This window comes from Chionomys nivalis, chromosome 7 (genome assembly GCF_950005125.1).
Source record: "Chionomys nivalis chromosome 7, mChiNiv1.1, whole genome shotgun sequence".
Lineage (NCBI taxonomy): Eukaryota > Metazoa > Chordata > Mammalia > Rodentia > Cricetidae > Chionomys > Chionomys nivalis.
The window spans coordinates 37,495,831-37,520,945 of NC_080092.1; the positions used below are offsets into that span (position 1 = coordinate 37,495,831).

Here is a 25,115-nt window from a genome sequence, read left to right on the forward strand (position 1 = left end):
CCCATCCATCCATCATCTATCTACCCATCCATTCATCCATCCATCCATCCATTGTCCATCTACCTGTCATCTATCTACCAGTTTATCCATCCACCCATCCATCCATCCATCCATCCATCCATCCATCCATCCATCCATCCACCCACCCATCCATCATCTATCCACCCATCCATTCATTCATCCATCCATACTTTAAATATGTGAGGGCTTCCTATTTGTCACTTATAGTTGGATTTCTCCCTCTTTCCTTCCTTATGGTGTCTAATTTAACATTTTAACATCTAATGAGCTCCTTTAAATTCAGACTTGGGGAGAACTAGGAAGCTCAAAATGTTTAAGCAGGAAAGATCTCAGAGTTTGCGAGGGTGTGTTATTGAAAAGGAGATGTGGAAGACCAGAGGTCCACTCATTGTTGTCAGAAGTAAGAGACATGGCCATAAGGGGTAGATGGAGGAAGCAAACTCATGCTCCTATTTTTCTTTTTATGTGTAGTCCGGGCTGTCCTCAAACTCTCCATCCTCCTGCTCTAGCCTCCTGAGTGCTGGATTATAGGTTATTATAATAATATATGATATATATTTATATATAATATGTATGATGTATAATATTTATCATATATATTATGCCACTATACTTGACCCATGCACCTTTTAAAAAACAATGCTTTATTACTTTTTTGGGGGTGTGTGTGCATGTGTTTGTATGTGTGTGCACACGCTATGGCATGGGTGTTGAGGTCAGAAAACAGCTCGCTGGAGTTGGTTCTCTCCTGTTATGTAGGTTCTGGAGCTCCAACTCAGTTTGTGAGTCTCGTGTCATTTGCCTTTGCCAGCTGAGCCATCCGTCTGCAGGCCCTGTGCCTCTTTTGAAGTCTTAGCTTTCAACTCTCAAGGAGAGAGCGGAGATTTCCTTTGCTAAACTCAAATGAACTCTTACCATGGATTGGGCTGCATTGGATACAGATGAGCAGAAGCAGAAGCAGAGGCAGAAGATTTTGGTTTCTGCCCTTGGTGAACTCAGATTATCCAGCACACAAGGCAGGCAGGGGTCACAAATATCCACTACAGGAAGCTCGGAGTGTCAGTGGTCTTAGGATATGCTAACAAACTGTTATCACATGCAGCTTGGAAACCATAGGGGCTTGTTCCCAGCAAGGTTAGACGAGAAGGTGGTACCTGAGATGTCTGTTTCAGTTTGTCTTTCCTCCCAAAGCAGCTCTTGCACCCAGATAAGGACAGCAGCTGCTTACGGTGTCTGCTTCGCCGGGAAAGGAGCCAACAGCGCGTGAGGACAGAGGTGATGTGTGAACGCTTAGAGCAGCCACCAGGAATGGGGCCACAGCTTCAGGGTGTTTAGGATTAGAATGAGGAGAGTCAGGAGCAGGAGCAAAAGGACTCTCATGTAGGAAAAAACCAGCACAGAGAGCTGTGTAGGCAGGAGCATCGCTGCTTACTCAACCTAGCATAACAAAGGCTTCCCCTTCTGAGCACCTACTGGGAGCCAGGCGTTGTGTCTAATCACGCCACACAACTTGACTTTTTCTTTTCTTCTTTTTTGAATCTTGAGAATAATTCTGTGGCATAAGTATTTTTCAATCCGATTTTAAAAAGTGTGTGTGTGTTGCTGTATGTCTTTATGTGTTGAAATATGAGCGGCAGGGCTGCTTTTTATCGCCACCCGGCTAGCTTTATCCGAAATAATTACATGGAAACTGTATTCTTTTAAACACTGCCTGGCCCATTAGTTCCGGCCTCTTATTGGCTAGCTCTTACATATTGATTTAACCCATTTTTAATATTTTGTGTAGTACCATGAGCTGGCTTACCAGGGAGATCTTAACCTGTGTCTGTCTGGAGTGGGAGAATCATGGCGATTCCTTTATTCGGCTTTTTTCTCCCAGCATTCTGTCTGTTTACTCCACCCACCTAAGGGCTGGCCTATAAATGGGCCAAGGCAGTTTCTTTATTAAATAAAAGTAACTCCTCCATCATTTATGGGAGCATATGTGTGGTCATTTAGATAACAAACATCCCCCACAGACTCATGTGTTTGAATAGCGAGGCAGGAGAGAGAAATAGGTAGGGCTGGCAGGTAGAGAGAATAAATAGGAGGAGAAATCTAGGGAAGAGAGGGAGGAACAAGAAAAGAAGAAGGAGAGGAGGATGCCAGGGGCCAGCTACCAAGCCCCACAGCCAGTCATGGAGTAAGAAGGAAAGATAGATCTATAGAATAAAGAAAGGTAAAAAGCCCAGAGGCAATTTGTGAAGAGAAATGGGGTAATTTAAGTTAGAAAAGCTAGCTAGAAACAAACAAGCTAAAACTAGGCATTCATAAGTAAGAAAAAGTCTCTGTGTATTTATTTGGTAGCTGGGTGGTGGACCCCCAAAGAGTTAAAAAAAATAAAAATATTAAAAAACCCTCAACAACAACCATGTTGGTCCTCATGTGTTACCCACTTTTTGTTCTCTCTCTCTCTCTCTCTCTCTCTCTCTCTCTCTCTCTCTCTCTCCCTCTCTCCTCTTCTCTGTCCCTCTGTCTCTTTTTAAAAAATATTTGTTTATTTATTATGTATACAATATTCTGTCTGTGTGTATGTCTGCAGGCCAGAAGAGGGCACCAGACCTCATTACAGGTGGTTGTGAGCCACCATGTGGTTGCCAGGAATTGAACTCAGGACCTTTGGAAGAGCAGGCAATGCTCTTAACCACTGAGCCATCTCTCCAGCTCCCTCTGTCTCTCTTTCTTCTATTCTTTGAGACAGGATGTCTCACTGGTTTGGCTGACCAGTGAGTCCTAGAAATTTGCCTGTCTTCGTCTCTGGCTTCTAAACTGTGTTCTGGGGACCCTACTCAGGTCCACGCTTGTAATGCAAATGCTCTACCAACTGAGCCATCTTCTCAGTGCTCAATCTGATTTCAAAGACAAAGAAGACTCAAGAAGTTGTAAGTATGCTCAAGTCACATGGTCGATAAAAAAGGGATGAGGGGGTGGAAGTGGCTGGAGTCTGATGATATAAAAGTCACACTCGTATTAAACAAGAGAAAGAAGCACAAGGAATATGAAGTAGGATGTCTAATTGTCCCTGTTTGCAGATGATACAATTCTATACATGAAAAACCCAAAGATTCCGACAAAGGTTATTGAAAGTAATAAATGAATTTAGTACTAGGATACAAAGTACCAGGGTACAAAACCAACATATAATCAGTAGCTTCTCTATGTACTAGTAATAAATTTGCTGAGGAAAAAAAAATTAAGACAGCATCCTATTCACGGTAGCCACGAAACAAAAGCCGGGAGTTGGGGCAGTAGCTCAGCAGAGTGTTTGCCTAGCGTGCATGAAGCTCTGGGTTCCGTCTTCAGCGCCTTGTAAACAGGTGTGGTGGGGAACACCTGCAACTTCAGCACCATGGAGATGGAGGCAGGAGGATTAGGCATCCAGGGTTGGGGTTGGAGAGAGGGCTCAGCATTTCAGAACGGTGGCTGCTCATGTCGAGATTCCTGGAACCTGCATGGTGGGTAGTAACCAGCTGTGACTCCAGTTACTGGGGATCTGGTGCCCTCTTTGGACCTCCTAGGACCCTGATCCCTTGACATATCTCAGGCAAACACTCATGCAATACAATGAATTCATTAAAAATCCAAAGAATTTTAAGGCCATCTTTTACTATATAGAGAGTTTGAACACAGTCTGGGTTACATGAGACCCTGTCTCAAATATAACACCTGCCCCCACTGCAGTTCCAGTAATGAACCTAACTAAGGAGGTGAAAGAACTCTTCAGTGGAAATTACACAACTTAAAACAAAACAAAACAAACTAACCGGTTGGAGGATACTGAAAGGTGGAAGGGCCGCCCATGTTCACAGATCGAAAGGACCTTTTGTTGAAAGACTCCTACCACAGAAAACACTCACAGAGGCAATGTAACCTTCACTTGAACAACAGAGACATGCTTCACAGAAGTAAAAAAAAAATCCTAAGATTTATACGGAAGCACAAAGGCCCAAACAATCTCGAGCGGAAAGGATAGAGCTGGAGCGTCATGGTACCTGGTTTCAGGACACCCTGCTGAGCAATAGTTAAAAATGGTGCTATACTGGCACAGGAACAGATGCTTAGATCGGTGAGGTAGAACACAATGCCCGAAATAAGCTCAGCATCTTCAGCCAACTGCCTTCGAAGGTGCCAAAAACAGACACTGGAGAAAAGACAGCTTCATCAACAAACAGTGCTGGGAAAAGCAGGGCATCCAGATGTAGAGGACTGAAAGTTCATTGTCTGTCTCTCACCCTGCTCAGGCAAATTAGCTCAAAATAGATAAGAGGCCTTAATGTAGACCCTGAAACTTTGAAAGTATTCGAGAAAAGCATTGGGGAGCTCTGTTGAGATGGTGGCATGGGCTGTGGTTTCTTGGACAACTCCAAAAGCTCAGGAAGCAAAAGCAAGAACTGACAAACTGTTAAACGGAAAGGGCTTCTGCACCGCAAAGAGAACCGCCAACAGGACGAAGAGACAGCCGTGGTCTGGGAAGCAAGCGCTGTTAACCGCTGAGCAACCTCTCGAGTGGTTTAAAACCCGTTGCCTCTAGCCAGGCAGTGGTAGCGCACGTCTTAAATCCCAGCACTCGGGAGGCAGAGGTAGGCGGCTCTCTGTGAGTTCGAGGCCAGCCTGGTCTACAGAGTGAGTTCCAGGACAGGCTTCAAAGCTAATACAGAGAAACCCTGTCTCAAAAAACGAAGAAGAAGAAGAAGGAGGAGGAGGAGGAGGAGGAGGAGGAGGAGGAGGAGGAGGAGGAGGAGGAGGAGGAGAAGGAGAAGAAGAAGAAGAAGAAGAAGAAGAAGAAGAAGAAGAAGAAGAAGAAGAAGAAGAAGAAGAAGAAGAAGAAAAGAAGAAGAAAATTAACGCTATTTGCACACATGTGTTACTGCTAGAAAGAGCTGTGGAGACTTCACTCTCAACTACATATTACACATGGACACGGTCCAGGGAAGCTAGCAGATTTCCCAGAATGCCAAGCAATTCCATAACTAAGGCAAGGCTTACATGAAATGATGGTTAGTGTTAATTGTTATGCGGACAGAATCTAGACTCATGTGACATGCTTGTGGGGTATCATCTTGATTGTGTTATTTGGGTTGGATAGACCTGCTCACCGTGGGTGGCACCATTCTCTGGAGAGAGCATCCTGGACTGTATAAGTGGAGAAAAGGAATAGGGCACTGCTATTGGCTTCTTCTTCTGCCTAAAATGATTTATTTTTTATGTGTATGTGTATGGGCCCACGTATCTGTATATGCACCATGTGTATAGGGTCCATGGAGTCCAGGAGAGGGCACCAGATCCCCTGGAACTGGAGTTACAGGGGGTTGTGAACTGCCACATGGGTGCTGAGAACTGAGCCTGGGTCCTCTGCAGGCCCAGTCAGTTCTCTTAACCACAGAGCCATCTCTGCAGCCCCTTTCTGCTTCTTGACTGTGGCTGTATTGTGTCTAGGTGCTTCAAGCTCGTTCTGCCTTGGTTTCCCCACTATAGCAGACTTGAAGCGTGAGCCAGAGTGGCCCCTTTGTCCCTTAAATTGCTTCTGTCGAGTGTTGTATCATAGCAATGAGAAAGTAACCAGGTCACATGGTCATGTGACTTACACCTCACTTCTTTTCCTTCTTTGTGTTGTGTGGCTTCAGAAGTTGCCTCACTTGGTTCCAATCAGGACAAAGCTGGGATCTGAACCCAGGAAACTAGTGCCATCCAAGACTTTAGCCAGGCTCTTTCTGAGTTCATGAACCCTCAGGGTCATCTGGCATGGCAGAAAAGTGACACAGAGGGCAAAGGTCAGGAAACTTCCTGTCCCGGTTCTCTCAGTGCTCACTTTCTGATCTGGCTGAAGAACCTGGCCCACCGGGTGCCTTTCCCAAGTCCAGAGCTGGTGGGTGCCCCATCTTTTCCTGATGTCCCCCAGCCTTCTTGCTCATTTCCATTCAAGAGTGTTAGAGGCACATCTCACTTTGTGCCTTGTGCTGTCTCCACTCCAAATTCCCTGTCAAACCTCAGTCTCCTCTAGGACACCACACTGCTGGGTGCCTTCCCAGGTGGATGCCACACACTCAAAGTTATCTTTGCTGTCAAGAGCCAAAAGGGAGGTTTGGATAAGGAACTAAGGATCCTTGCTTGTCTTTATGGCATCAAGAAATCCCAGTATGGCTTCAAAAATTATATATAAATACTGACAGCATCTCCTTTGATTGGATGTTGAATATTTGTTAGAACTTTAGATGAACTGTGTCTCTAAACTTTTTATCATCCAGGCACAGGGAGGAATCAGATTCACCGGATTAAAGCAGAGGTCAAGTCCTTACCTATTTTTTTTCAATACTTATTTGTGTGTGTGTGAGTACATGTGTGTGAGCATATGTGGGCCACAGCACACATGTGAATGCCAGAGAACAACTTGGGAGTTGGTTCTCTCTTTCTACCACTCTACCTGAGTTCAGGAGGATGACCTCAGGCTGTCAGGCTTGTCTGTAGGTACCTTGAGCCATCTCACCGTCCTGAGGTCAGGCTCTTACCTAACGCCACACAGTTGCTAAGCACAAGGCTGTATGTATGGGGCCCAAGACTCTGTCTTTCTGTTCCACACTATTTTGATAAAGGTATAATGTACTTTGATTCCTTTTCCATAAAAGTAAAACTGTCAGACATGAGGCACACACTTCTAAACTCAGCATTTGGGCTACATGGTAAGACTTTTGTCTCAAAAAATTTTTTAATGGTTTTTTTTTTTTTTTTTTTCTGAGACAAGGTTTTTCTTTGTAACCTTGGCTATTCCTAAAACTTACCCTGTAGATCAGGCTGGCCTCCCACTTACAGAGATCTACCTGCCTTTGCCTCCCAAATGCTGGAATTAAAGCCATGCACCACCACTGGCTGGCTCCAAAACATTTTTTCAAACCAAAAAGTTCCATCTACTTTACCTTAAATCTATTTTCAATATTGATTATTATATTAAAAGCATTTAAAAGTGTTTTAAAATTAAATATTTGCTATTTAAATATTAAATATTCTGTTCAATATTTTAAAATGTTACTCAATGTGAAATGAATGTTAATTTTTTTAAAAAAAATTCTCTGTCAAACATGGAGGAGGGAGTAGAGTAGGCAGGGTCTATCAGGACCCCACTGAGCTGTGCCATATGCTAGGTCACCGTGCACATAGTCAATATTAGAAGGACTCTGGCTTGGGAGATTGACAATATGGGTTGACAATCTGTGATTCGTAACTGGTTGTTGAAGGGTGGTTAACCTTGAAAGACATCCCACGATAGTGAGATGGGTCACTGATGCTCTTGGAAAGGAAATCACAAGGAAGGCTGAATGGAGGTGGGGGAGGTTGCTCAGTAGGTAGGGTACTTGTGTCACAAGCATGAAGAATTGAATTCAGATCCCCAGAATCCATGTAAAAGCCAGGCACTGCGGTATATATCTATAGCCTTATGACTGGTGGGGTAGAGACAGAAAGATTCTGGGGACTCACTGGCCAGCAAGGCTAATTCTAAGGGTAAGTTATAGGGTCAGTGAGAGATCCTGTCTCAAAAAAAAGAAAAAAAGGAAGGAAGAAAAGTAGTGGAGTGGAATAGAGGATCGTTCCTGGTGCCTGGTCACCTGTGTTGACCTCTGGACTTCACAGGCACTCATATCAGTGAGCACACATGTGGGTGCCACTGCCCAGTCCCCAAGGGCAGAATAGAAGTACCCAGCATTCTTCTCTTCCATGAAGAAGGACCAAGACACATTTGTTTTTGTAAGGAGGAACCCTGGAATTAAGCAGGGTGAGAGATTAGAATCTTGAGAGCTAAGGAAACTCAGGATGACAGTCTAGAGAGGCAACAATGCCCTGGTTCATGACCTTGGCTTCCCAGCCAGGATTAGCTTGGAGCCAGGAGGAAGGCAGGGTGTCGGGCGATGGTCAGCAGATCCCTAGAAGCAGCTCCTAGCCACAGGGGAGTCCCACAGTCCTCAGCTTTGAGGCTGGTTTAGGGAACTACTGGAGTCCCATGGAGTACAGCCTTGAGGGAGGAGCTCCTATAGTGTCTGCCTCATTCCCTTAGACTTGAGCTGCTATGCTTCAGGGTCATCTTGAAACTGGAGTCACTACTTCGGTGTGCCCTCCACCTCAGCAGCAACTCTCCATTCCCAGGGCTCCACCAGCATCCTGCCATGCTCACACAGATGATGCCCGCCAGACCCAAGAGGATAACTGTGACCCTGGAATCCAAGCCTATACAGTGCTGTGCTTTCCAGTGGACAGGTGGTTCAGTCCAGCACTAACACCAGCCCAAGACTGTGAAAGCTGTGTATCCAAGGTCTGAGGTCTGACTCAGCTAGCTGTTCCCACCCGCAACAGAGCTCCACAGCAATGCCCCCAATCATGAGGAATCCAGGCCCCTGAAGAACTCACTAATTTCAGCTGTTTGTGTTGTTTTGGGACAAAATAATGTAGCTCAGGCTTGACTTCAACTGGTAGCTGAGAATAACCATGGACTTCTGGTCTTCTGCCCCCACCTGAGCACTGGGGTACCACCATATCTGGTTTATGGGATGCTGGGGATGGAAGCCAGAGCTTGAGACACTTCATCAAGTGAGCACCAGTTGAGTTACTCTTGAGGTAATCATATTAGTGAGGTGCCCCAGAACCAAAGCCTAGACAACCGAAGCCCAGTACCTTCTGTGGGACAAAGTCTCTACACAAGCTTTTCCACAGAGGTGGAAGATACGGCTGTCCCACAAGATGCTCCAATATTGATGCAGAGACTGAAGAAACAGCCTGAGCAAGGAATTAGGGCAGTTTTTGAGGAATGCTACCAAACACAATGAAGCTCTAGTTATCGCCACAAAATAAAAGGAATCAATGAAATGCCCGAAAACGGGATGCAAAATAATGGCCTCGGGGAAATGTGGTGGTGTGAGAAAGAATGTACATAGGTGATGTGACCAACTCAGGAAAACAACCTTGTATCTGGGAGATGGTATGTGAAATCCGCAGAGAAAAAGCGGTCATGAAGAAAGAACTCGATGCAACCTTTGCTTTGAAAGATTCCATCAATGAGATGAAGGAAGATGTGACTGAATCAGCAGCAGACCCAATGTACCAGAACTAAGAAAAGAGAAAAAGAGGAATGACAGGACTTACGGGACAGAGTTAGTGAACAGAATCGGCATTGTGGGAATTCTGGGAGGAGGAGAGGCACAGGAAGGCTGTCTAGGAGAACACCAGCTGAAGCTCACCAGATCTTGGGAGAGATGAGGACTTCCAGATCCACGAAGCTCAGAAGTCTCTAAGTAGCAGGCTGGGGACGTGGCTCTGAAGTTAAGAGTGCACATTGCCCTCCCAGAGGACCAGAGTTTGGTTCCCATCTCCCTCTTCAGGTACCGTACTTGCAGGCATGTGCATAGACCCACACAAGGACAGGCATGCAAGCATGTAATTAAAGTAATAAAATGCACATAGTTTTTGGGGGTGGAGAGATGCCATGGAGGTGAGAGCACTGACTACTCTTCTGGACGACCAGGGCGTGATTCCCAGCACCACCATGGCAGTTCACAACCTATAGTACTCCAGTCACCGGGATTTGACGTTTTCTCACTTTTAAGAGAATCAGGCATTCACGTGGTGCGCAAGCAAGCAAAACACCAATGCACAGATGATAAAGTGAAAAAAAAAAGCTTTCAAACTCACCAAGTATGAGATGGTCCCGTGAATAAGGGTACTTGCACCAAACCTAACAACTTGAATTTGATTCCAGGACCCACACAGTGTAAGGAAAAGACTGACTTCTTTGCAAGTTGTCCTCTGACCACCACAGGAATACTGTGGTGCTCTGCCTCTCACAAACAAACAAACAAACAAACAAACAAAATAAAAGTCTCCAAATAGATAGAACCTCCAAAGTCCCTTTCGGGCTACGATAGCAAAGACTGTCAACATATCAGATAATGTTGGATGTGGTGTCGCATGCCTTTAATCCCAGCACTCGGGAGGCAGAGGTAGATGGATCTCTGTGAGTGTAAGACCAACCTTGTCTGCATACATATCTTACAATTCTATTGCCGACCTGGTAGGGCTCTGTCTCAAAAAAGTCATATAAAACAGTAGAAAAGAAGCATCAAGTACCATAGAAGGAAATCCCCATTAGACTAAGCATAGATTTTGATGATACGTTCAGAGTAGAAAAGAAGGCCACTCTCGGAGAGTCAGGCTAATAACTGAGATGTATATGAACAGATTCGGTGAGGCCTGTTCTCAGCCATAGCCACCTGTGGGTACTCTCAATATCTGCATACAGGAATTTGTTTTCTTGAGACAGGGTCTCCTGTAGTCCAGGCTGGCCTCAAACTCACTATGTAGCTGAGGATGACCTTTAATTATTGATCCTCCTGCCTCCACCATGCTGGCTGAGCACACAATGTGTCTGAGTTTCTGTGGTGCAGGGGATTGAATTCAAGGTTTCATGCATGCCAGGCAAACCCTCTACAAATCAAGCTACATTCCCAATCCCTTAGGAATGTGTTTTAATTTCATAAGTAGAACCCAGATGCATCTCCTTTACAGAATGATTTTGTAGACATGTTGGGATAATTCTGTAGTACAAGAAAAGGAAGGTTGTGGAGCAGGGATTTAGCAGTTAACGACGCTGTATCATCTGAAGGCCAGGGTCTCCGTGTCTCAGTGGAAACTGACTTACATATGTTTGCAATGAATATATGTGTGTACATGCGCACATGTGTGCTTGCTTGTACATGTATACCTGCGAACCCGCACATGAGGAGGCTTGAGGTTGGCATCTAGAGTCTTTCTTGGTTGCTCTCTACCTTATTTTTTTGAGACAGTGTCTCTACTGGGATCCAGAGCTTCCCAACTATCTGGTCAACAACTCCCAGGGATCCTCCTGTGCCCACCTACACAGCACTGGGATTCTAGGCGAGTTATGCCCATCTTTTTATGTGGATGCTGGGGATTGGAACTCAAGTAATCATGCTTGCACAACCAGCATCTTATCTACTTTATTTTAAAATTTTACTTACTCATATTTCTGTGTATGTGCATGTGCTTGTATGAGTTCATGTGCATCACGTGTGAGCCTGGAGTCCACAGAGGCCAGAAAAACGTATAGGATTCCCTGGAAGTGGAGCTTCAGACAGTTGTGAGCTGCCATGTGGATGTTCAGAACTGAACCTGCGTACTCTGGAAGAGCAGCCAGTGCTTTTAACCACTGAGCCATCCCTCCTTCTTGTCACTGGAAAAGGGATACTGAGTGGTCAGGCAAGATGCATTTTAGAACTGTTTTTTTGGGGCATCCTACCGTGTGGGCAGTGGTGGCAAGGGAGTCCCTTTGTGAGCATGTGAACAAGGCCCGCTGCCTTTGTGAGCACACAAGCAAGCTGCATTGTAAATGGGAATAGCTGGCAGTCTGGTCTCTCCACTCCAGTTTCTTTAGGATTATATGGCTGTGTCTATTCTCACTCTCTGATGGAGAGCTATACTCCGGGCTGTCCCAAACTCCTGGCTATGGTCCTCTTCCATGGTAGACTGAGGGCTGTTATGAGAAAATGCTTCCAAGATTGCCCAGAGCCTCATTTTCTGCGTGTTGCAGAATCGAATGGCCTCTGCTATCTCTTTGTTATCAGTGGAGTATTGAGCGCCTCTATAAATACAAAGGATGCACCATGTTTCACAAATATTGGAAAGATGTCAGTGTTTCCATGTAAATTCCCATGAACTCAACGCCATCCTAGTTAGAGCTGGAAGAGATTTTTATAGGCTTCAAAATGTTGATTGAAGTCCCCTGGGATGAAGCGTGACTCCACGAAAGCACACTGTGTGAGTGTTGAACGATATCACAGTGAAACCCAATAATTTATACAATCAATGTGCAGCAATAACCTTAACACACACACACACACACACACACACACACACACACACACACACCAGAATAATACAGAGCGAAGCACCGCACTGGGGTCCTGGAGCCCATCATGGTGACACCCTCAAATAGGGGCCTTGGGTACTGTGAGGGAGAAAGTGCTGGGGTATGAGGCCTTTATCAGTGATGTGCTGTAGTGAGACTTGCAGAAGGTGCTGGAACATGGAGACAGGGTATATGAGCAGGTGTCCTTATACCTTCAACTGAGAAATGTCAGCGAGCGACTCCAGGAAACTGAGCACTTGGAATTATAGATGCGGGTGGATTTGCAGTGTAATTTCTGTGTTGACACAGCGGTCTCAGATACTTCACACTTCTATGTGGCCTGGGGATGTTTTTTCCTGGCGTTGACACTGACTGAAGCTCTCAGGTTTATCCAGTTCGCTTCTCACAGAACTCAGCGACAGCCCCACCAAGGCCTCCATGAATGTCAAGGCCCATATCCACACGATGCTAGAGGGGCTTAGAGAGCTACGAGGCCTGCAGAATTTCCCAGAGTCATCTCCCCACTGACTGTTTCTCCCCATCCTCCATTGTGGAAGAGCCGGAATGCCCTGGAATCACATAGTCCTTCTTCTTCCTCTAACTCTCCCTGATTGACAAAGTGCCCTAGAGACCAAAGTCGCTGGAGGACCCATCTACTCTACAGAAGCTCTCAGACACTCTAGAGGTCTTGCCTCCAACCTGTATTTCCCCCCGACTTTATACTTTGTCCTCTTTTGTCACCTTGTGAACCCTGACCCCCTCCTCACACTTTAAATCCTTTCCCTAGGTATTTGTATCTGTATCCTTTGCACTATGGTAAAGAATGAACTGATAAAAAATACAGTGGATATAGAAGTAAAAATGGCTAGTTGGGTCAAGAAGACCTTGTAAGAGGACTCCGCCAGACACAAGTACAGGGTTTTACAGTGATCTCAGATGTGTTATTGGTAGGGACAGGACAGGAGAAGGAAATGGATGAAGATTTGTGGCTAGGAATTGTATAGATAGAATTCAGTTTCTGAGAAAGACAGTATTTCAAACTAGTGGAAAGAAACTTTGCTGGGTGTGGTGGTGCACACCTTTAATCCCAGCACTGGGGAAGTCAGAGGCAGGGGGATCTCTGTGAGTTCAAAGACAGACTGGTCTACATAGTGAGTTCCAGGTCAGTCATGGATGCATAGTGAGACCTTATGTCAAAACCTAAACCCAAATCAAACAAAATAGTGACTACTTTAAAAATGGTGTTAGGAAAAAATGGTGTTGGAACAAGTTATGAAGACTTATGCCTGTAATCCTAGCACTTTTGAGATGGAGGCAGAGGGATCAGGAGCATAAAAGGTCATCCAAGCTCTAAAAAAGAATTAGAGGGCAGCCTAGGATACACGGGACCCATCTCAAAACCAAAACAAAACAATAAAAACCTTAGAAAACAAAACAAAATCCACAAAACAAAACAAGCACCAAATGTGTTGAAGTACTTGCTGCTCACCAGAGAAAGAGTTAAGCAATCAAGAAATAAATACTTTACAGGAGAATAAAGTGGATTAAAGAGTTACAGATGAAAAAGAAAAAGAAATCTAAGTCACTTGATGCTGCACCAGTGTGAGGACCCGATTTTGAGTCCTCAGCACTCCCATAAGAAGCCACACGTGGCTGTGCATTCCTGTAATCCCAGCACTGCTGCAGGCGGAATAGGAGCATCCCTGGAATTTACCAGCCAGCCTGGCAAAAACGATGAGCTCCAGGTTCAGTGAGAGACCTTGTCTCAAAAGAGTAAGGCAGAGAGTATTAAAGGAGGATGTCCAATGTCTTCCTCTGATCACTGGGTATGTATGCGTGAGCACACACACACACACACACACACACACACACACACACACACCCATATATTATTCAAAATACCCAACCAATATACACAACGCAACTCACATTTGCAAAGAATTGAGAGTGCAAATTAAAAGTGATAGTGAAGTGGCATTTTGAAAATCATATTTGGTGATGATAAAAAGCTTGATAATATCCTGGTTGAAGGATGAAGAGAAACGATCACCAGCGTGGGTGAGACGGGTGATGGAGGCTTCTCTAGAAGAAGGATGGACAATAATATTTCTCAAATACTTTCAAAAAGTGCACCCCAGGGCTGGAGAAATGGCCCAGTGGAGAAGGTGCTTGCTGCCTAAGGACAGGGTCTTAAGCACCCACAAAAAAAGCCAGGTGGGGCAACATGCATCTGCAACCTCAGTGCTGGGGGGCGGAGACAGGAGGATTCCTGGGGTTTGCTGGCCTGCCAGTCTAGTAGAATTGGTGAACTCCAGGGCCAGTGAGAGACTGTCCTAGAACAAGGCAGGGACTGGAAAGACAGCTCATCAAGTCTGCATAACCTGACGACCTGTGTTCAATTCCTGGAACCCATAAAGAGGTAGAAGGGGAGAATCCAATCTTGAAAAATGTCCTTTGACTGTTACGTGCATAATGTGGTGTGGATGTTCTGTCTGTCTGTCTGTCTCTCTTACACATGCACTCACACACACACTCACTAAATAAATAATGTAATGAAGTTTCCTAAAAGAGAAGAAGAGACACTGGGCTCCTCCCTTTTATTCCCTCCCTTCCCTCCTCCCTCTGCAAAGGGAAGAAGGCCTGAGAGGATGCCATAGAAGAGAGCTCTGTCTACAACCCAGGAAGCCCGTCTCACTGGTAAACAACCCTGGTAGCACCTTGACCTTGGACTCTAGACTCCAGAATTGAGACAAAGTCAATTGCCAATGTTTGGGCAGCCTACTTGGTGACGTTTTGCTGAGGAATACAGCAGTGCTCAGCCTTGCAACACATCCCATCTCCCTGGCTACAGGTGTTGATATGGAAACAGAGTGCTGAACTGGTACCTGAGGACTGGAGCCCTGGAGAGCCCTCTGCTTCCCAGCAGCCTCTGGATGAGAGAGAAACGAACTTTTGTGGTTGGAAGACCCTGAGCATGGTGTGTATGGTTGGGTTCCCACTTTTTGTATTTCTTTCTTTATTTATAGATATTTATTTGTGTGTGTGAATGTGATTGGATTCTTTCCTACAGAGCTTGCTCATTTCCATAAGCAGGTGGTCCAGCCCCTGATTTGTTTAATTAATCAACCAACTAATCTGCACATGTAGAGGTTGTAGGTTAACCTCAGGTATTGTTCCTTATTTGCAATCTACTGCTCCCTCCTTCCCCCCTGCAGTCCGCTACCAGGGCTCACTGAGTAAGCTCCGCTGGCTGCCAGTGAGCTCCAGGGACCTGCTTGTCCCCACCTCCTCTGCACTGAGAGGTGGATGCTAATATACCAGCGTTTAATGTGGGCTTTGGGGGACTGAGCTCAGATCCTCATGTTTGTGTGGCAAACATTTTTACCGACTGGGTCAGATTCTCCCCAGCTCAGCCATCTTTTGAATGCACACCACAACTTGACCCTGTCAAGACAAGTTTCTTTGCCGAAGGACAGATTTTGGTCCCTTTGTCCCATGAAGAAAGAGTTCTGTGAGTTTGCAAGTCAAGGACCTGTTTGGAAAAATAGGTCCAGTGTTTGTGAATGTTGAGGACCAAGCAACAGCTGGGCTCGGGGAGCCGGGAATCTGCTCTGGCTTCTTTATTTAACAGAATGATTGAGTTTCTGCAGCTGCACTGCTAGGCTGGCTGCTGAGGTTGGGCACTTCGGGAAGCAAAACAAAAATTCAACCAGCCATGAACTTCTAGTACAGTCCTGGGAGGGACAAACAGACAGACTGGGACAGCAAAACGTGTGACTGGGAACTGTACCTGAGTAGAGACCTGAGACTCCAAATGAGGGCCTCCTTGAGGTGCTTGGCTGGCTTTGAACTTACTTTGGAGCCAAGGATGACCTTGAACTTCGGATCCTCCTGCCTCCATCTCCTGGGTTCTGGGATTAGAGGCATGAGCTAGCACACACAGTGTATGTGGTACTAGGGGAGTGAATCCAGGGCATTCTATGCTAGGTAGGCCCTGTGCCAATTAAGTTGTATCTTTAGCCCCACATAGAAAGTTTTCTGCTCCTACAGGCAGTCATGGTTTAATCGTAGAAAACGAAGACAGTCTTTCCTACTATTTTTTTTTGAGCATGCGCATTTCAAATCAGTGTCTTTGTGTTGCACTCTGTTGGAAGGTTTGAGTTTGCAAATGCTGCTTAGACTTCTGACTTGAGCTTCATTAAAAAAAAACTGAATGTGTGTTGGTTTGGGATTAGGGCAGGATTTCCAACAATTTCTGAAAATGTCTTAAACACACACCTACTATTTTTGTACTGTGCATTGATGTGATGTATATCAAGCTTTTGGCCCTGATGGTTCTGAACAGTTACAAAATTGGCCAACCCTAGAAAATGCTGACAGTGTCTTGTGTCTTACGGCATCAAGTCTCTGGTCAGGATTAAATTTTGGAGACTGGGAAAGAGCAATTCCTATGCAAGCATGAGGACCTAAGTTCGAATGCCCAGCATTTAAATAAAAAGCTGAGTATGAAAGGCTGGTGTGGTGATGTGCACCTTAAATCCCAGCACGCAAAGACAGAAGCAGGCAGATCTCTGTGAATTCAAGGCCATCCTGGACTACATTACTACACTCAGATCAGTTATAAATACACAGTAAGCCTCTGTTCTTTTCTTTTTCTTTAAAGCTAAGCAATACTATGAACATTTGCACCCCTTGCACCGAAGGGGCAAAGACATGAAGATTCCAGGAGTTCCTTGGCCAGCCAGCTTCTACCCAAATGGCAGAATTCCTGTTTAGTGAGAGATCCTGAGAGGCAATAGAGCAGAGAGGATTGAGAGAGATAGAAGAAGATACCCAGTGTTCTCTTCTGGTCTCTGCAGTTGCGTACTCATGACCATGCCCGCACACACACTCACATGCACTACACCTTACACACACACACACACGCACGCACGCACGCACACACGCACAAGCACACCCACATAAAGAGGCATAGGCACATACACAAAATTTTAATTTACTTATGTAAAAGCAAGCTAAACATATTTTTTGCTTCAGTATAAACATTTTTTTGTCTTTTTTTTTTTTTTTTAGTTTTTCGAGACAGGGTTTCTCTGTAGCTTTGGAGCCTGTCCTGGAACTAGCTCTTGTAGACCAGGTTGGTCTCAAACTCACAAAGATCCGCCTGCCTCTGCCTCCTGAGTGCTGGGATTAAAGGTGTGTGCCACCACTGCCCAGCAACATTTTTTGTCTTTAATAAATGACAAAATTGCATACATATTAAATAATTATCTTAAGATGAATTTCTGTATGATTAACAGTAAATATTTAATTTGTGTGTTTATTTTCTATACTTATCATGAAAAAATTTATTGGACACAAAGGGGTTCTACATAGAAAAAAAATTTAAGAAACTTTGGCAGAGAAGATGCAGAGGTGGATGGTGGTGTGTTGGGGACACAAGGTGGCGGTGTGTTGGGGACATGGGGTGGCGGTGTGTTGGGGACATGAGGTGGCCATGTGTTGGGGACGTGAGGTGGCCATGTGCTGTGGACATGAGGTGGTGGTGTGTTGGGGACATGAGGTGGCGGTGTGCTGGGGACGTGAGGTGGCAGTGTGTTGGGGACATGAGGTGGCAGTGTGCTGGGGACCTGAGGTGGCGGTGTGTTGGGGACATGATGTGGTGGTGTGTTGGGGACATGAGGTGGCAGTGTGGTCTGAATATGAGGGAGCTGAATCTTACTCTGCTCACTAGTTGACTCCAGGCTGCCTTTTGTTTTTTTTCTTACAAGCTAGATCACCCCCTCCCTATGAGCACAAGTGGTTTATGTGTTGTTCTGAGTGATTAAGAGAAACTTTCAAACTGTTGTTTCGTACGTTTGGAATTCCTAATGTCATATCTACTTTTCACAGAGATGTGAAAGTTGGAGCCATGCTGACAGAATAAGATAAAATAAAATTACCTGTGAGTCTATGAGTCAGAGATGATCACTATTAACGTTCACCAATCTTTGCCTTGTGCTCCCCCCAGCAATTGCTTTATTTAAAGCTTTTTACTATAGAATCTTAGAAGCATATTCAACAGAGTGCAAATAACCCAGCTGGCCCAGCGCACCCTTTCAGCATCTACAACCAGCGTGATCCTCCATTCTCTGGGTAGGTTTGAAAGCCATTAGCAGGTTTTCCCTTTTATTGATTTATTTTTGAGACTGGGTCTTATTATGTAGCCCACACTGGCCTTTAAGTCATTTTCCCCCTGCCTCAGCTTCTTGACAGTGCTGTCATTACAGGTGTGCACTTCCACAGCCAAGCATATTATCTTTTAATCTAGACACTTGCCCTGTTGTTTGATATGTGTGTGTACATGTGTGCATGTATACATGTGTTTGCGTGTATGTGTGTGCATGTTCTTGTGGGTGTATATGTGTGTGTGTGTGTGTGTGTGTGTGTGTGGAGGCCAGAGTTAACCCTGGTGTTGTTCCTTAGGCACCATCCATTTTTCTTGAGACAGTCTTTCGCAGGACTCCCCCTTAGGCTAGTCTGGCTTGCCAGTCAGTCCCAGGACCTTCCTGTCTCCACTTTCACCCTTGCCAGTGCTGGGGTTAGAAGTTCACGCTGCCACACCGTCTTTTTCAAAAAGTGGATTCTGGGGGATTAAACTCGGGTCTTCTTCACTGACTGATCCACCTCCTCAGCCTTGCTGCTTAATTTTTAAAATACTGTTTTGCAATTTTTGTTGCTGTTATTTAGAGAGAGGGTGTGGGTAGCCTGGAACTCACACTATAGACTCAAATTCATAGAGATCCTCCCACCTTTGCCTCGTGAGCCTGGGATTGTAGACATGCTCCACCATACACAGCCTCCACTGTGACATTGTCTTACTCACAGATATGATGGACTTTAATCATAATTCTCCCCTATTACACTCTATGATTTTGCTCTTTTTTTTTTTTTTTTGGTTTTTAGAGACAGGGTTTCTCTGTGGCTTTGGAGCCTGTCCTGGAACTTGCTCTGTAGACCAGGCTGGTCTCGAACTCACAGAGATCCGCCTGCCTCTGCCTCCCAAGTGCTGGGATTAAAGGCATGCGCCACCACCGCCCGGCTTTGCTCTTATATTTAGGAAAGTTTATCCTGTGCTAACTTTGTTAGTCGCTTAGACCTCTTCAGATGTTAAACCTTAACCCAATGCATTGAATTGGACCGAAAAAAAAAAAAAAAACCCCAACAACAATTCAAACCTACAGGAGACTCAACAAAAAACCCAATTCTGTGCTTTCTTGGGGGAAACTCCGTGTGGAGGAGCAGCCTCCCCAGGACAGAGACAGCGGACGCCATAACATACTCACCATGGTGGTCTCAGCAATGGAGCCGAAGCTGTTGATGAAGATGTTGCAGCTCACATTTACAGGGGGACCTGCCAATCAAGAGAGAGTCCCACTGACAGGCTGCAGAGAAACTGGCTTCAAGGGTAGACCTCCCCACAGTGCCAAGGAGCCCCCTGCTTGTTATCTGCCCCACCCCTAAGTGCCTGGGCTCCCCAGCTGGCATTTAGCATCTCTGCCAGACTAGACTCCCCAGCTTCCAGGTGAGGGGCAGGTACACCTCACAGGAGGCTGAGCCAAGCTGTACATTCATTAACAAAGGGTGATTCATCATCCTGCCATATGGCTGAAAACCCTTCCCCAGGCCCCATCGGTACCTTCTAATTTGTGTCTGAGATATATTTATGGCTACAACATTTGGAGGCCATCTCAGGAATCGCAAGGAACAGCAAGTTCTTTGCCTTGAACTTGTGAACTGAGAATAAAGGGGCAATGACGGGAATTAGCAGGTGAGGGATCTGGAGGGAGCCTGACGGACAGTCCACAAGCCTTTGTTAAATACTTTGTGGACGGAAGTAGAAAAAGACAAGATCTTCTGAGTAAATTGGGGGCATGGGGACCTCGGGAGAGGGCTGAAGGGGAGGGGAGAAGAGAAAAACGTAGAGCTCAGTAAAAATCAATTTAAAAAAGCCCCCCCCCAATACTTTGTGGCCAATTTTATTTATTTATTTATTTATTTATTTATTTATTTATTTATTTATTTATTTATTTATAGCTTTGCCATGTCCAGAAAAGAAGGGAAGGAATGGCACTGCCTTGGTATTTGTTTCTGGGGGGACGACTTTTCCTGGCTGAAGCTGGGATTCTTCATGTCGCACTGTGAATGGCAGCAGTTACCAACTCCTGAGCTGCTTCAGCGAGACCTTGACTGTCATGATCTCACCAAGTCTTCCCAACAGCTCCGTGAGAAGGCTGGTTGTCACCCGCTCTGGGCAGAGTAGGAAACCGAGGGTCAGGGAGGCCAAATTATTCATCAATGGCCACACCGCTAGAGAATAGTGGAGCCCGGGTTGCAGTTCTGATTTTCCTAATTCTTAACAGTTATACCACAGGAAGCAGGTTGAGAGGGAGGAAGAAGCAGGGTCATGTGGCCAGGGGCAGAATCCAGAATCAGTGTGTGTGTGTGTCTGTGTGTCTGTGTGTGTGCACATGCATGCACCGGTGGAGGTCATATGGAAACTTTGGTTGTTATTCCTTAGGTACCACCCCACCTTGATTTTGGAGATAGGATACCTCTTTTTTTGTTTTCTCCTTTTTTTCTCTTGCTTTGATAAAACACCATGATCAAAAGCAACTTTGGACCGGAAGAGCTTACATGGTTCCAGTCGGGTAGAGTTCAGCATGGCAGGGGGACATGGCATCAGGGGGCAAACATGGCAGCATGGCAACAGGAACAGAAAGCCGAGGGATTACATCTTTAACCTCAAGCATGAAACAGAGAGAGAGAGGAGAGAGAGAAAGAGAGGGAGAGAGAGAGAGAGCTGGAAGTAGGGCAAGGCTGCATGCTCTTAACGTGTCGTCTCCCAGTGCACACTTCCTCCAGCAAGGCTCAACCTCCTACACCGCTCCAAACAGCACCACCAACTGTGCCAAAGCCAACGGGGGGGGGGCATTTCCCGTTCAAACCATCACAGCAGGCCAGGCTAGCTGGCCATCAAGTTCCGAGGACCCGCCTGTGTCTACCTCCTAGCGCTAGAATGATGGGACTGGTTTTTACCTGGATGCTGGGGGGTGCACTCGGGTCCTCAGGCTTGCAAGGTAAGTACTTTACCAGTTTCGTTATCTGCCCAGCTTCCCCCACCCCCTTTATGGCACAGGCCTTGTCCGGTAGCCCAGGCTGGTAGGGAACCACAGTGATCCTCTGCCTCAGCCTTCTGAGGGCTGGGATTTCTAGGTGTGTTCTATCATGCCTGGAAGAATCTAGAAGATTAAGTGTGGGGTTTCCATATACGCAAGCATGAAATAGCTAGAGAAAGGCGTAGGACCTTGACCAAGAGGGGTCAAAGGAGCAGACTCCAGCTGAGAAAGGGTCTGAAGACCTTCAGAGAGGAGCTGACCTTGGTCTGACCTTGAAGGTGCTTTGGCCTTGGATAGGTCACAGACCTTGTGAAGGCCTCCTCCAGGGATTATCTCTTGTTGATCCCAGGAGGTGCTGAGGCAGAAAGGGCATAAATGTCTCCACTTGTCAAAGGAGTACAGGGGGTTTTAGGCACTCATCTGGGCTCATGAGGTAGAAGGCAGTGGAACCAGAACTTGAATGGAAGCTTTCTGAGTGTGGAAAGAAGAGGGGAGTAACTTTAAGTTCTCTGGCACCCAATCCATCGTGTCTGTCTTCAAAAGGTTGCCCACATTGCACACAACGTAGCTAAGATTCTCTTTCTCTCGGAAGGCTTGATGGCCAGGAGGAAGCTTTCTCTCGGGGTGAGAATCCAGGTCACCCCTCAAGGCAGTGAGGGTCAACCTCTGGGGTATACCCAGCCTCCCCTGCTCTTGAAGCACAGGGCAGACTTTCATTTTCTGAATCTCAGTCCCCCGCAACAGTTTGGAAGGAAGGCTGGGCATTATTATTGTTATTGTTATTATAATTTTTTTATTATTAAAATACCCTAAATGTATTTGAAACTATTTGGAAGTATCATAAAAAGAGAAATAAAAAATAGCATTTGAATATGAAAATGAGCTTTGATGTAAAGAAATCAGACATTGAAACAAGCTACAATATTGATCAATACAAAAAATTAAGTTACATGAAGGCAACCTGATGCAAAATGCAGCATGTTGTTTGACATCATTTCTACCAAATATATAGAAGTGAGCCAGGTGTGGTGGTACTTGCCTTTGATCTCATTCTCTGCCTCCTGAATTCTGGCAATAGAGACAGGGCCCAGCACCACCAGTTTATTTTATTTTACTTTCGGACAAGGTCTCATGTAATGCAAGCCACCCTTGAACTTGCTATTTAGTCAAGGATCATCTTGAACTCCTTATCCTTCTGCTTCTAACTCGCAGGTGCTAGGACTAAAGATGTGTCACACAAAACCTTGCTCAATCCCATCCTTTAGATGAGTGTAGTGCTAACATTTACGTTACATGTATTTTATAACAGTAAAAAGCGCTCTCTCTCTCTCTCTCTCTCTCTCTCTCTCTCTCTCTCCAAATTAGAATTCCTGGTGGATTACATTGACAGATCGCTTTCCAGACTTGAGTGCGGCTGAGGCCATCTGAAAAATTTCAAGCACAGAGCCTGTGAGTTGTGGTGACCCCACGCCTGTAGTCTTAACACCCAAGAGGCGGATATAGGAAGGCCGGAAGACCGAGGTCAGCATGGGCTCCAGAGAGAGTCTCCTGCCTCAAGACATCAAAACCAAACCAAAACAGAACAAAAATCGCAGGGCCCTTGGCTCAGCCCTTAGCAGTGACCCTCAGCACAAGGCCGATTGTCTAACAAGCCACCTGGGTGATCCGCATGTATAGTTAGGTTTGGGGGTTGCTCAGAAGGATCGCATCTCCCATTCAGAACCCAGTGCCCTTGCCACCGGCTAACGGTGCGTATTAAAAGCATTGTTTGCCTGTACTGGCTGAGAACCACTGCTTTGTTGGGGTCACATAAACAGGCGCGATTCCCCTCATTCATTTAGCCCCAGATCCAGGTTTTTCTTTTGATTTAGCTTCGTTTCATTTAGATGCCCCAAAGAGTTACCGCTCATGCCTCGAGGTGTTGCGCACAGGGCTGCATGCATCCGGCACTGTGACTTCCATATCAATGAGATGCTGATGCAGGAGTGTGAGAGGGCACTAGCCCAAAGGACCCCGTGGGAAGGCGTGGCTCATGGATATAAACCCGAAATTAAATTATTTTGAGAAAATTACAATCCGGTTGCCGTTGGCAGCAGGATAATGTATATATTTCATTAAATATTAAACTTTAATTTTGCTTTTGTGTATGTGTTTGTATTGGGCTATGCTCCTGATCCCGGAAGCCACTGCAGCACACAGAGCCTTAGCTAAGGTAAACCCTCAGAAGAGTTGGGAGGGCCTGGTCCTTCTCCTTGCATCCCTCTTTGGATGCTAAGTCAGGTGCTTAGGTCCAGGAAGGAATCTCTGGCGGGGAGGAGGGGCGAAGAGGTAGGAGGGGAATGTAGGCTTAATGAGTAGTCTTAGTGCTACTTCCGTATTAGAGTATGAATTGACTTCGTGCTCCGCAAACCAAGTGTCTGTAGTTCTTGGCCACCTCGGACTTCAGGCCGGCCAGAAGCGGGTTGCTCATGTTGTACAGGTAAGCTACTGAGGGATAACTGCTGAGATTTCAAACTGTGCGTGCGTGCGTGCGTGCGTCAGTGTGAGTGCGTGTGTAGGGAGCCTTTGGAGTGTGAGCTGCATGGTCATTTTAGGAATCCTGGGGTTTTCCTGGCCTTTGGGGAGTCTTATATGAGTCGGAAGCGGGATAAGGAGAGAAGGCCTGGTATAGTAGGCTTACCGTACTGCTTTCGTCTTAAGGGGGAGGAGCAAAGTCCTACTCCTAGCTCCTGACTGGGAGCTGCACGGGAGGTGACCTGGCTTCTAGCCAGGCATAGGCTGAAGGGGGAGCCATTTGGGAGTAGGAAGACGTCTAAGAGATTATGTAGTCCTGTAGATATGGGACTCCAGTGTTCTAAGTAAGATTTTCAGAGGGGCACAGAGGTGCGCATTCTAATCTCAGCACTCAGAAGGCTGAGGCAGGAGGATATTGACTTTGGGTTTGGTTGGGCTACACAAGTTTATTGAGGGTTTTCTGTGTGTGAAGTATGGTAGCATGCACAAAGAATAGCTCTTGAACCTTGGAGGTAACTCTTTGGAGCATCTGTACAGTATGATGCTAAATAAAAACTTGGACCGTGATATGGTGAAGTTCCAAAAGAGTCCACCAGGGGGCGTTGTGGACTAAATTTCTAAAAAAAAAAAAATCCGGCTAACTAGGGCAATTAGTGCAGCCTGGTGGCTAAGGTCCCTATTGTCCTCTGCCGGAATGGGTTTGACGTAGCCAATGCTATTCTCAGGGTTTGGCTTAGCCAATGCTAGTCTCAAGATGTTATTTAGTATCAGTTTCGGAAATTTTTGACATAGAGCCTCAGACTTAAGTCCTGTCTTGGAGGACCTGACTAACGATGCAGTTTTCACTCCTTCCTGGATGCCCTGGGCAGGAACTGAGGAGGAGTGGACCTTGCAAGGGACTCGGGTTTTCTCTATTTTACTTATTTATTTATTTGGATAAAAAGAAAAGAGAAGGAGGAGGTAGAGGTTGGGTGTCTCTGACTGTTGCTCTAAACCTTATCTTTGGAGACAGGGTCTCTCATGGAACCCAGATCTCATTAACTGGGTGCTCGGAGGCCAGCGATCTGCCTGTGTCTGCTTTTGCAGTATTAGTGTTATAGTCATTGTGTGGCCATGCTGGCTTTTACATTTGTGTCAGAGATCTGAACTGTGGGTACTTTTAACTCACAGAACCGTCTCTCTAGCCTCTAACCTTTTCTATATTTTTCTTCATCTTGTTCCACCCTTGCAGTATATCTGCCTGTTGCCCCTCCAGACTCTTGAGATTTTAATTTGGGGAACTACTCCAGCCAGCTGTACTACCAAGTGTCCTAGTTCTAGGAGAACCAAAGTGTGCTGGCTAGTTTTATGTCAACTTGATGCAAGCTAGAGACGTTTGGTAACCTCAGCTGAGAAAATGCCCCACTGGATTGGCCTGTGGTGTATTGTCCTCAGTAGTCATTGGTGTAGGTAGGCCCAACCCACTGTGAATGATGCCA

General features: G+C 45.8%; 1 protein-coding gene and 1 pseudogene across 2 annotated transcripts in view; one reads left to right on the forward strand and one right to left on the reverse strand.

Moving 5' to 3' along the window:
• Glra1 (glycine receptor alpha 1) overlaps window positions 1–25,115 on the reverse strand; it is an 86,292-nt gene that overhangs the window by 26,921 nt on the left and 34,256 nt on the right. For both annotated transcript variants that reach the window (XM_057775193.1, XM_057775192.1), the window contains exon 3: window positions 19,291–19,358. In XM_057775193.1, the coding sequence (XP_057631176.1) occupies window positions 19,291–19,358 (68 nt within the window). The remainder of the gene's footprint in view (window positions 1–19,290; window positions 19,359–25,115) is intronic.
• On the forward strand, window positions 9,053–12,493 carry LOC130878568 (protein UXT-like; annotated as a pseudogene).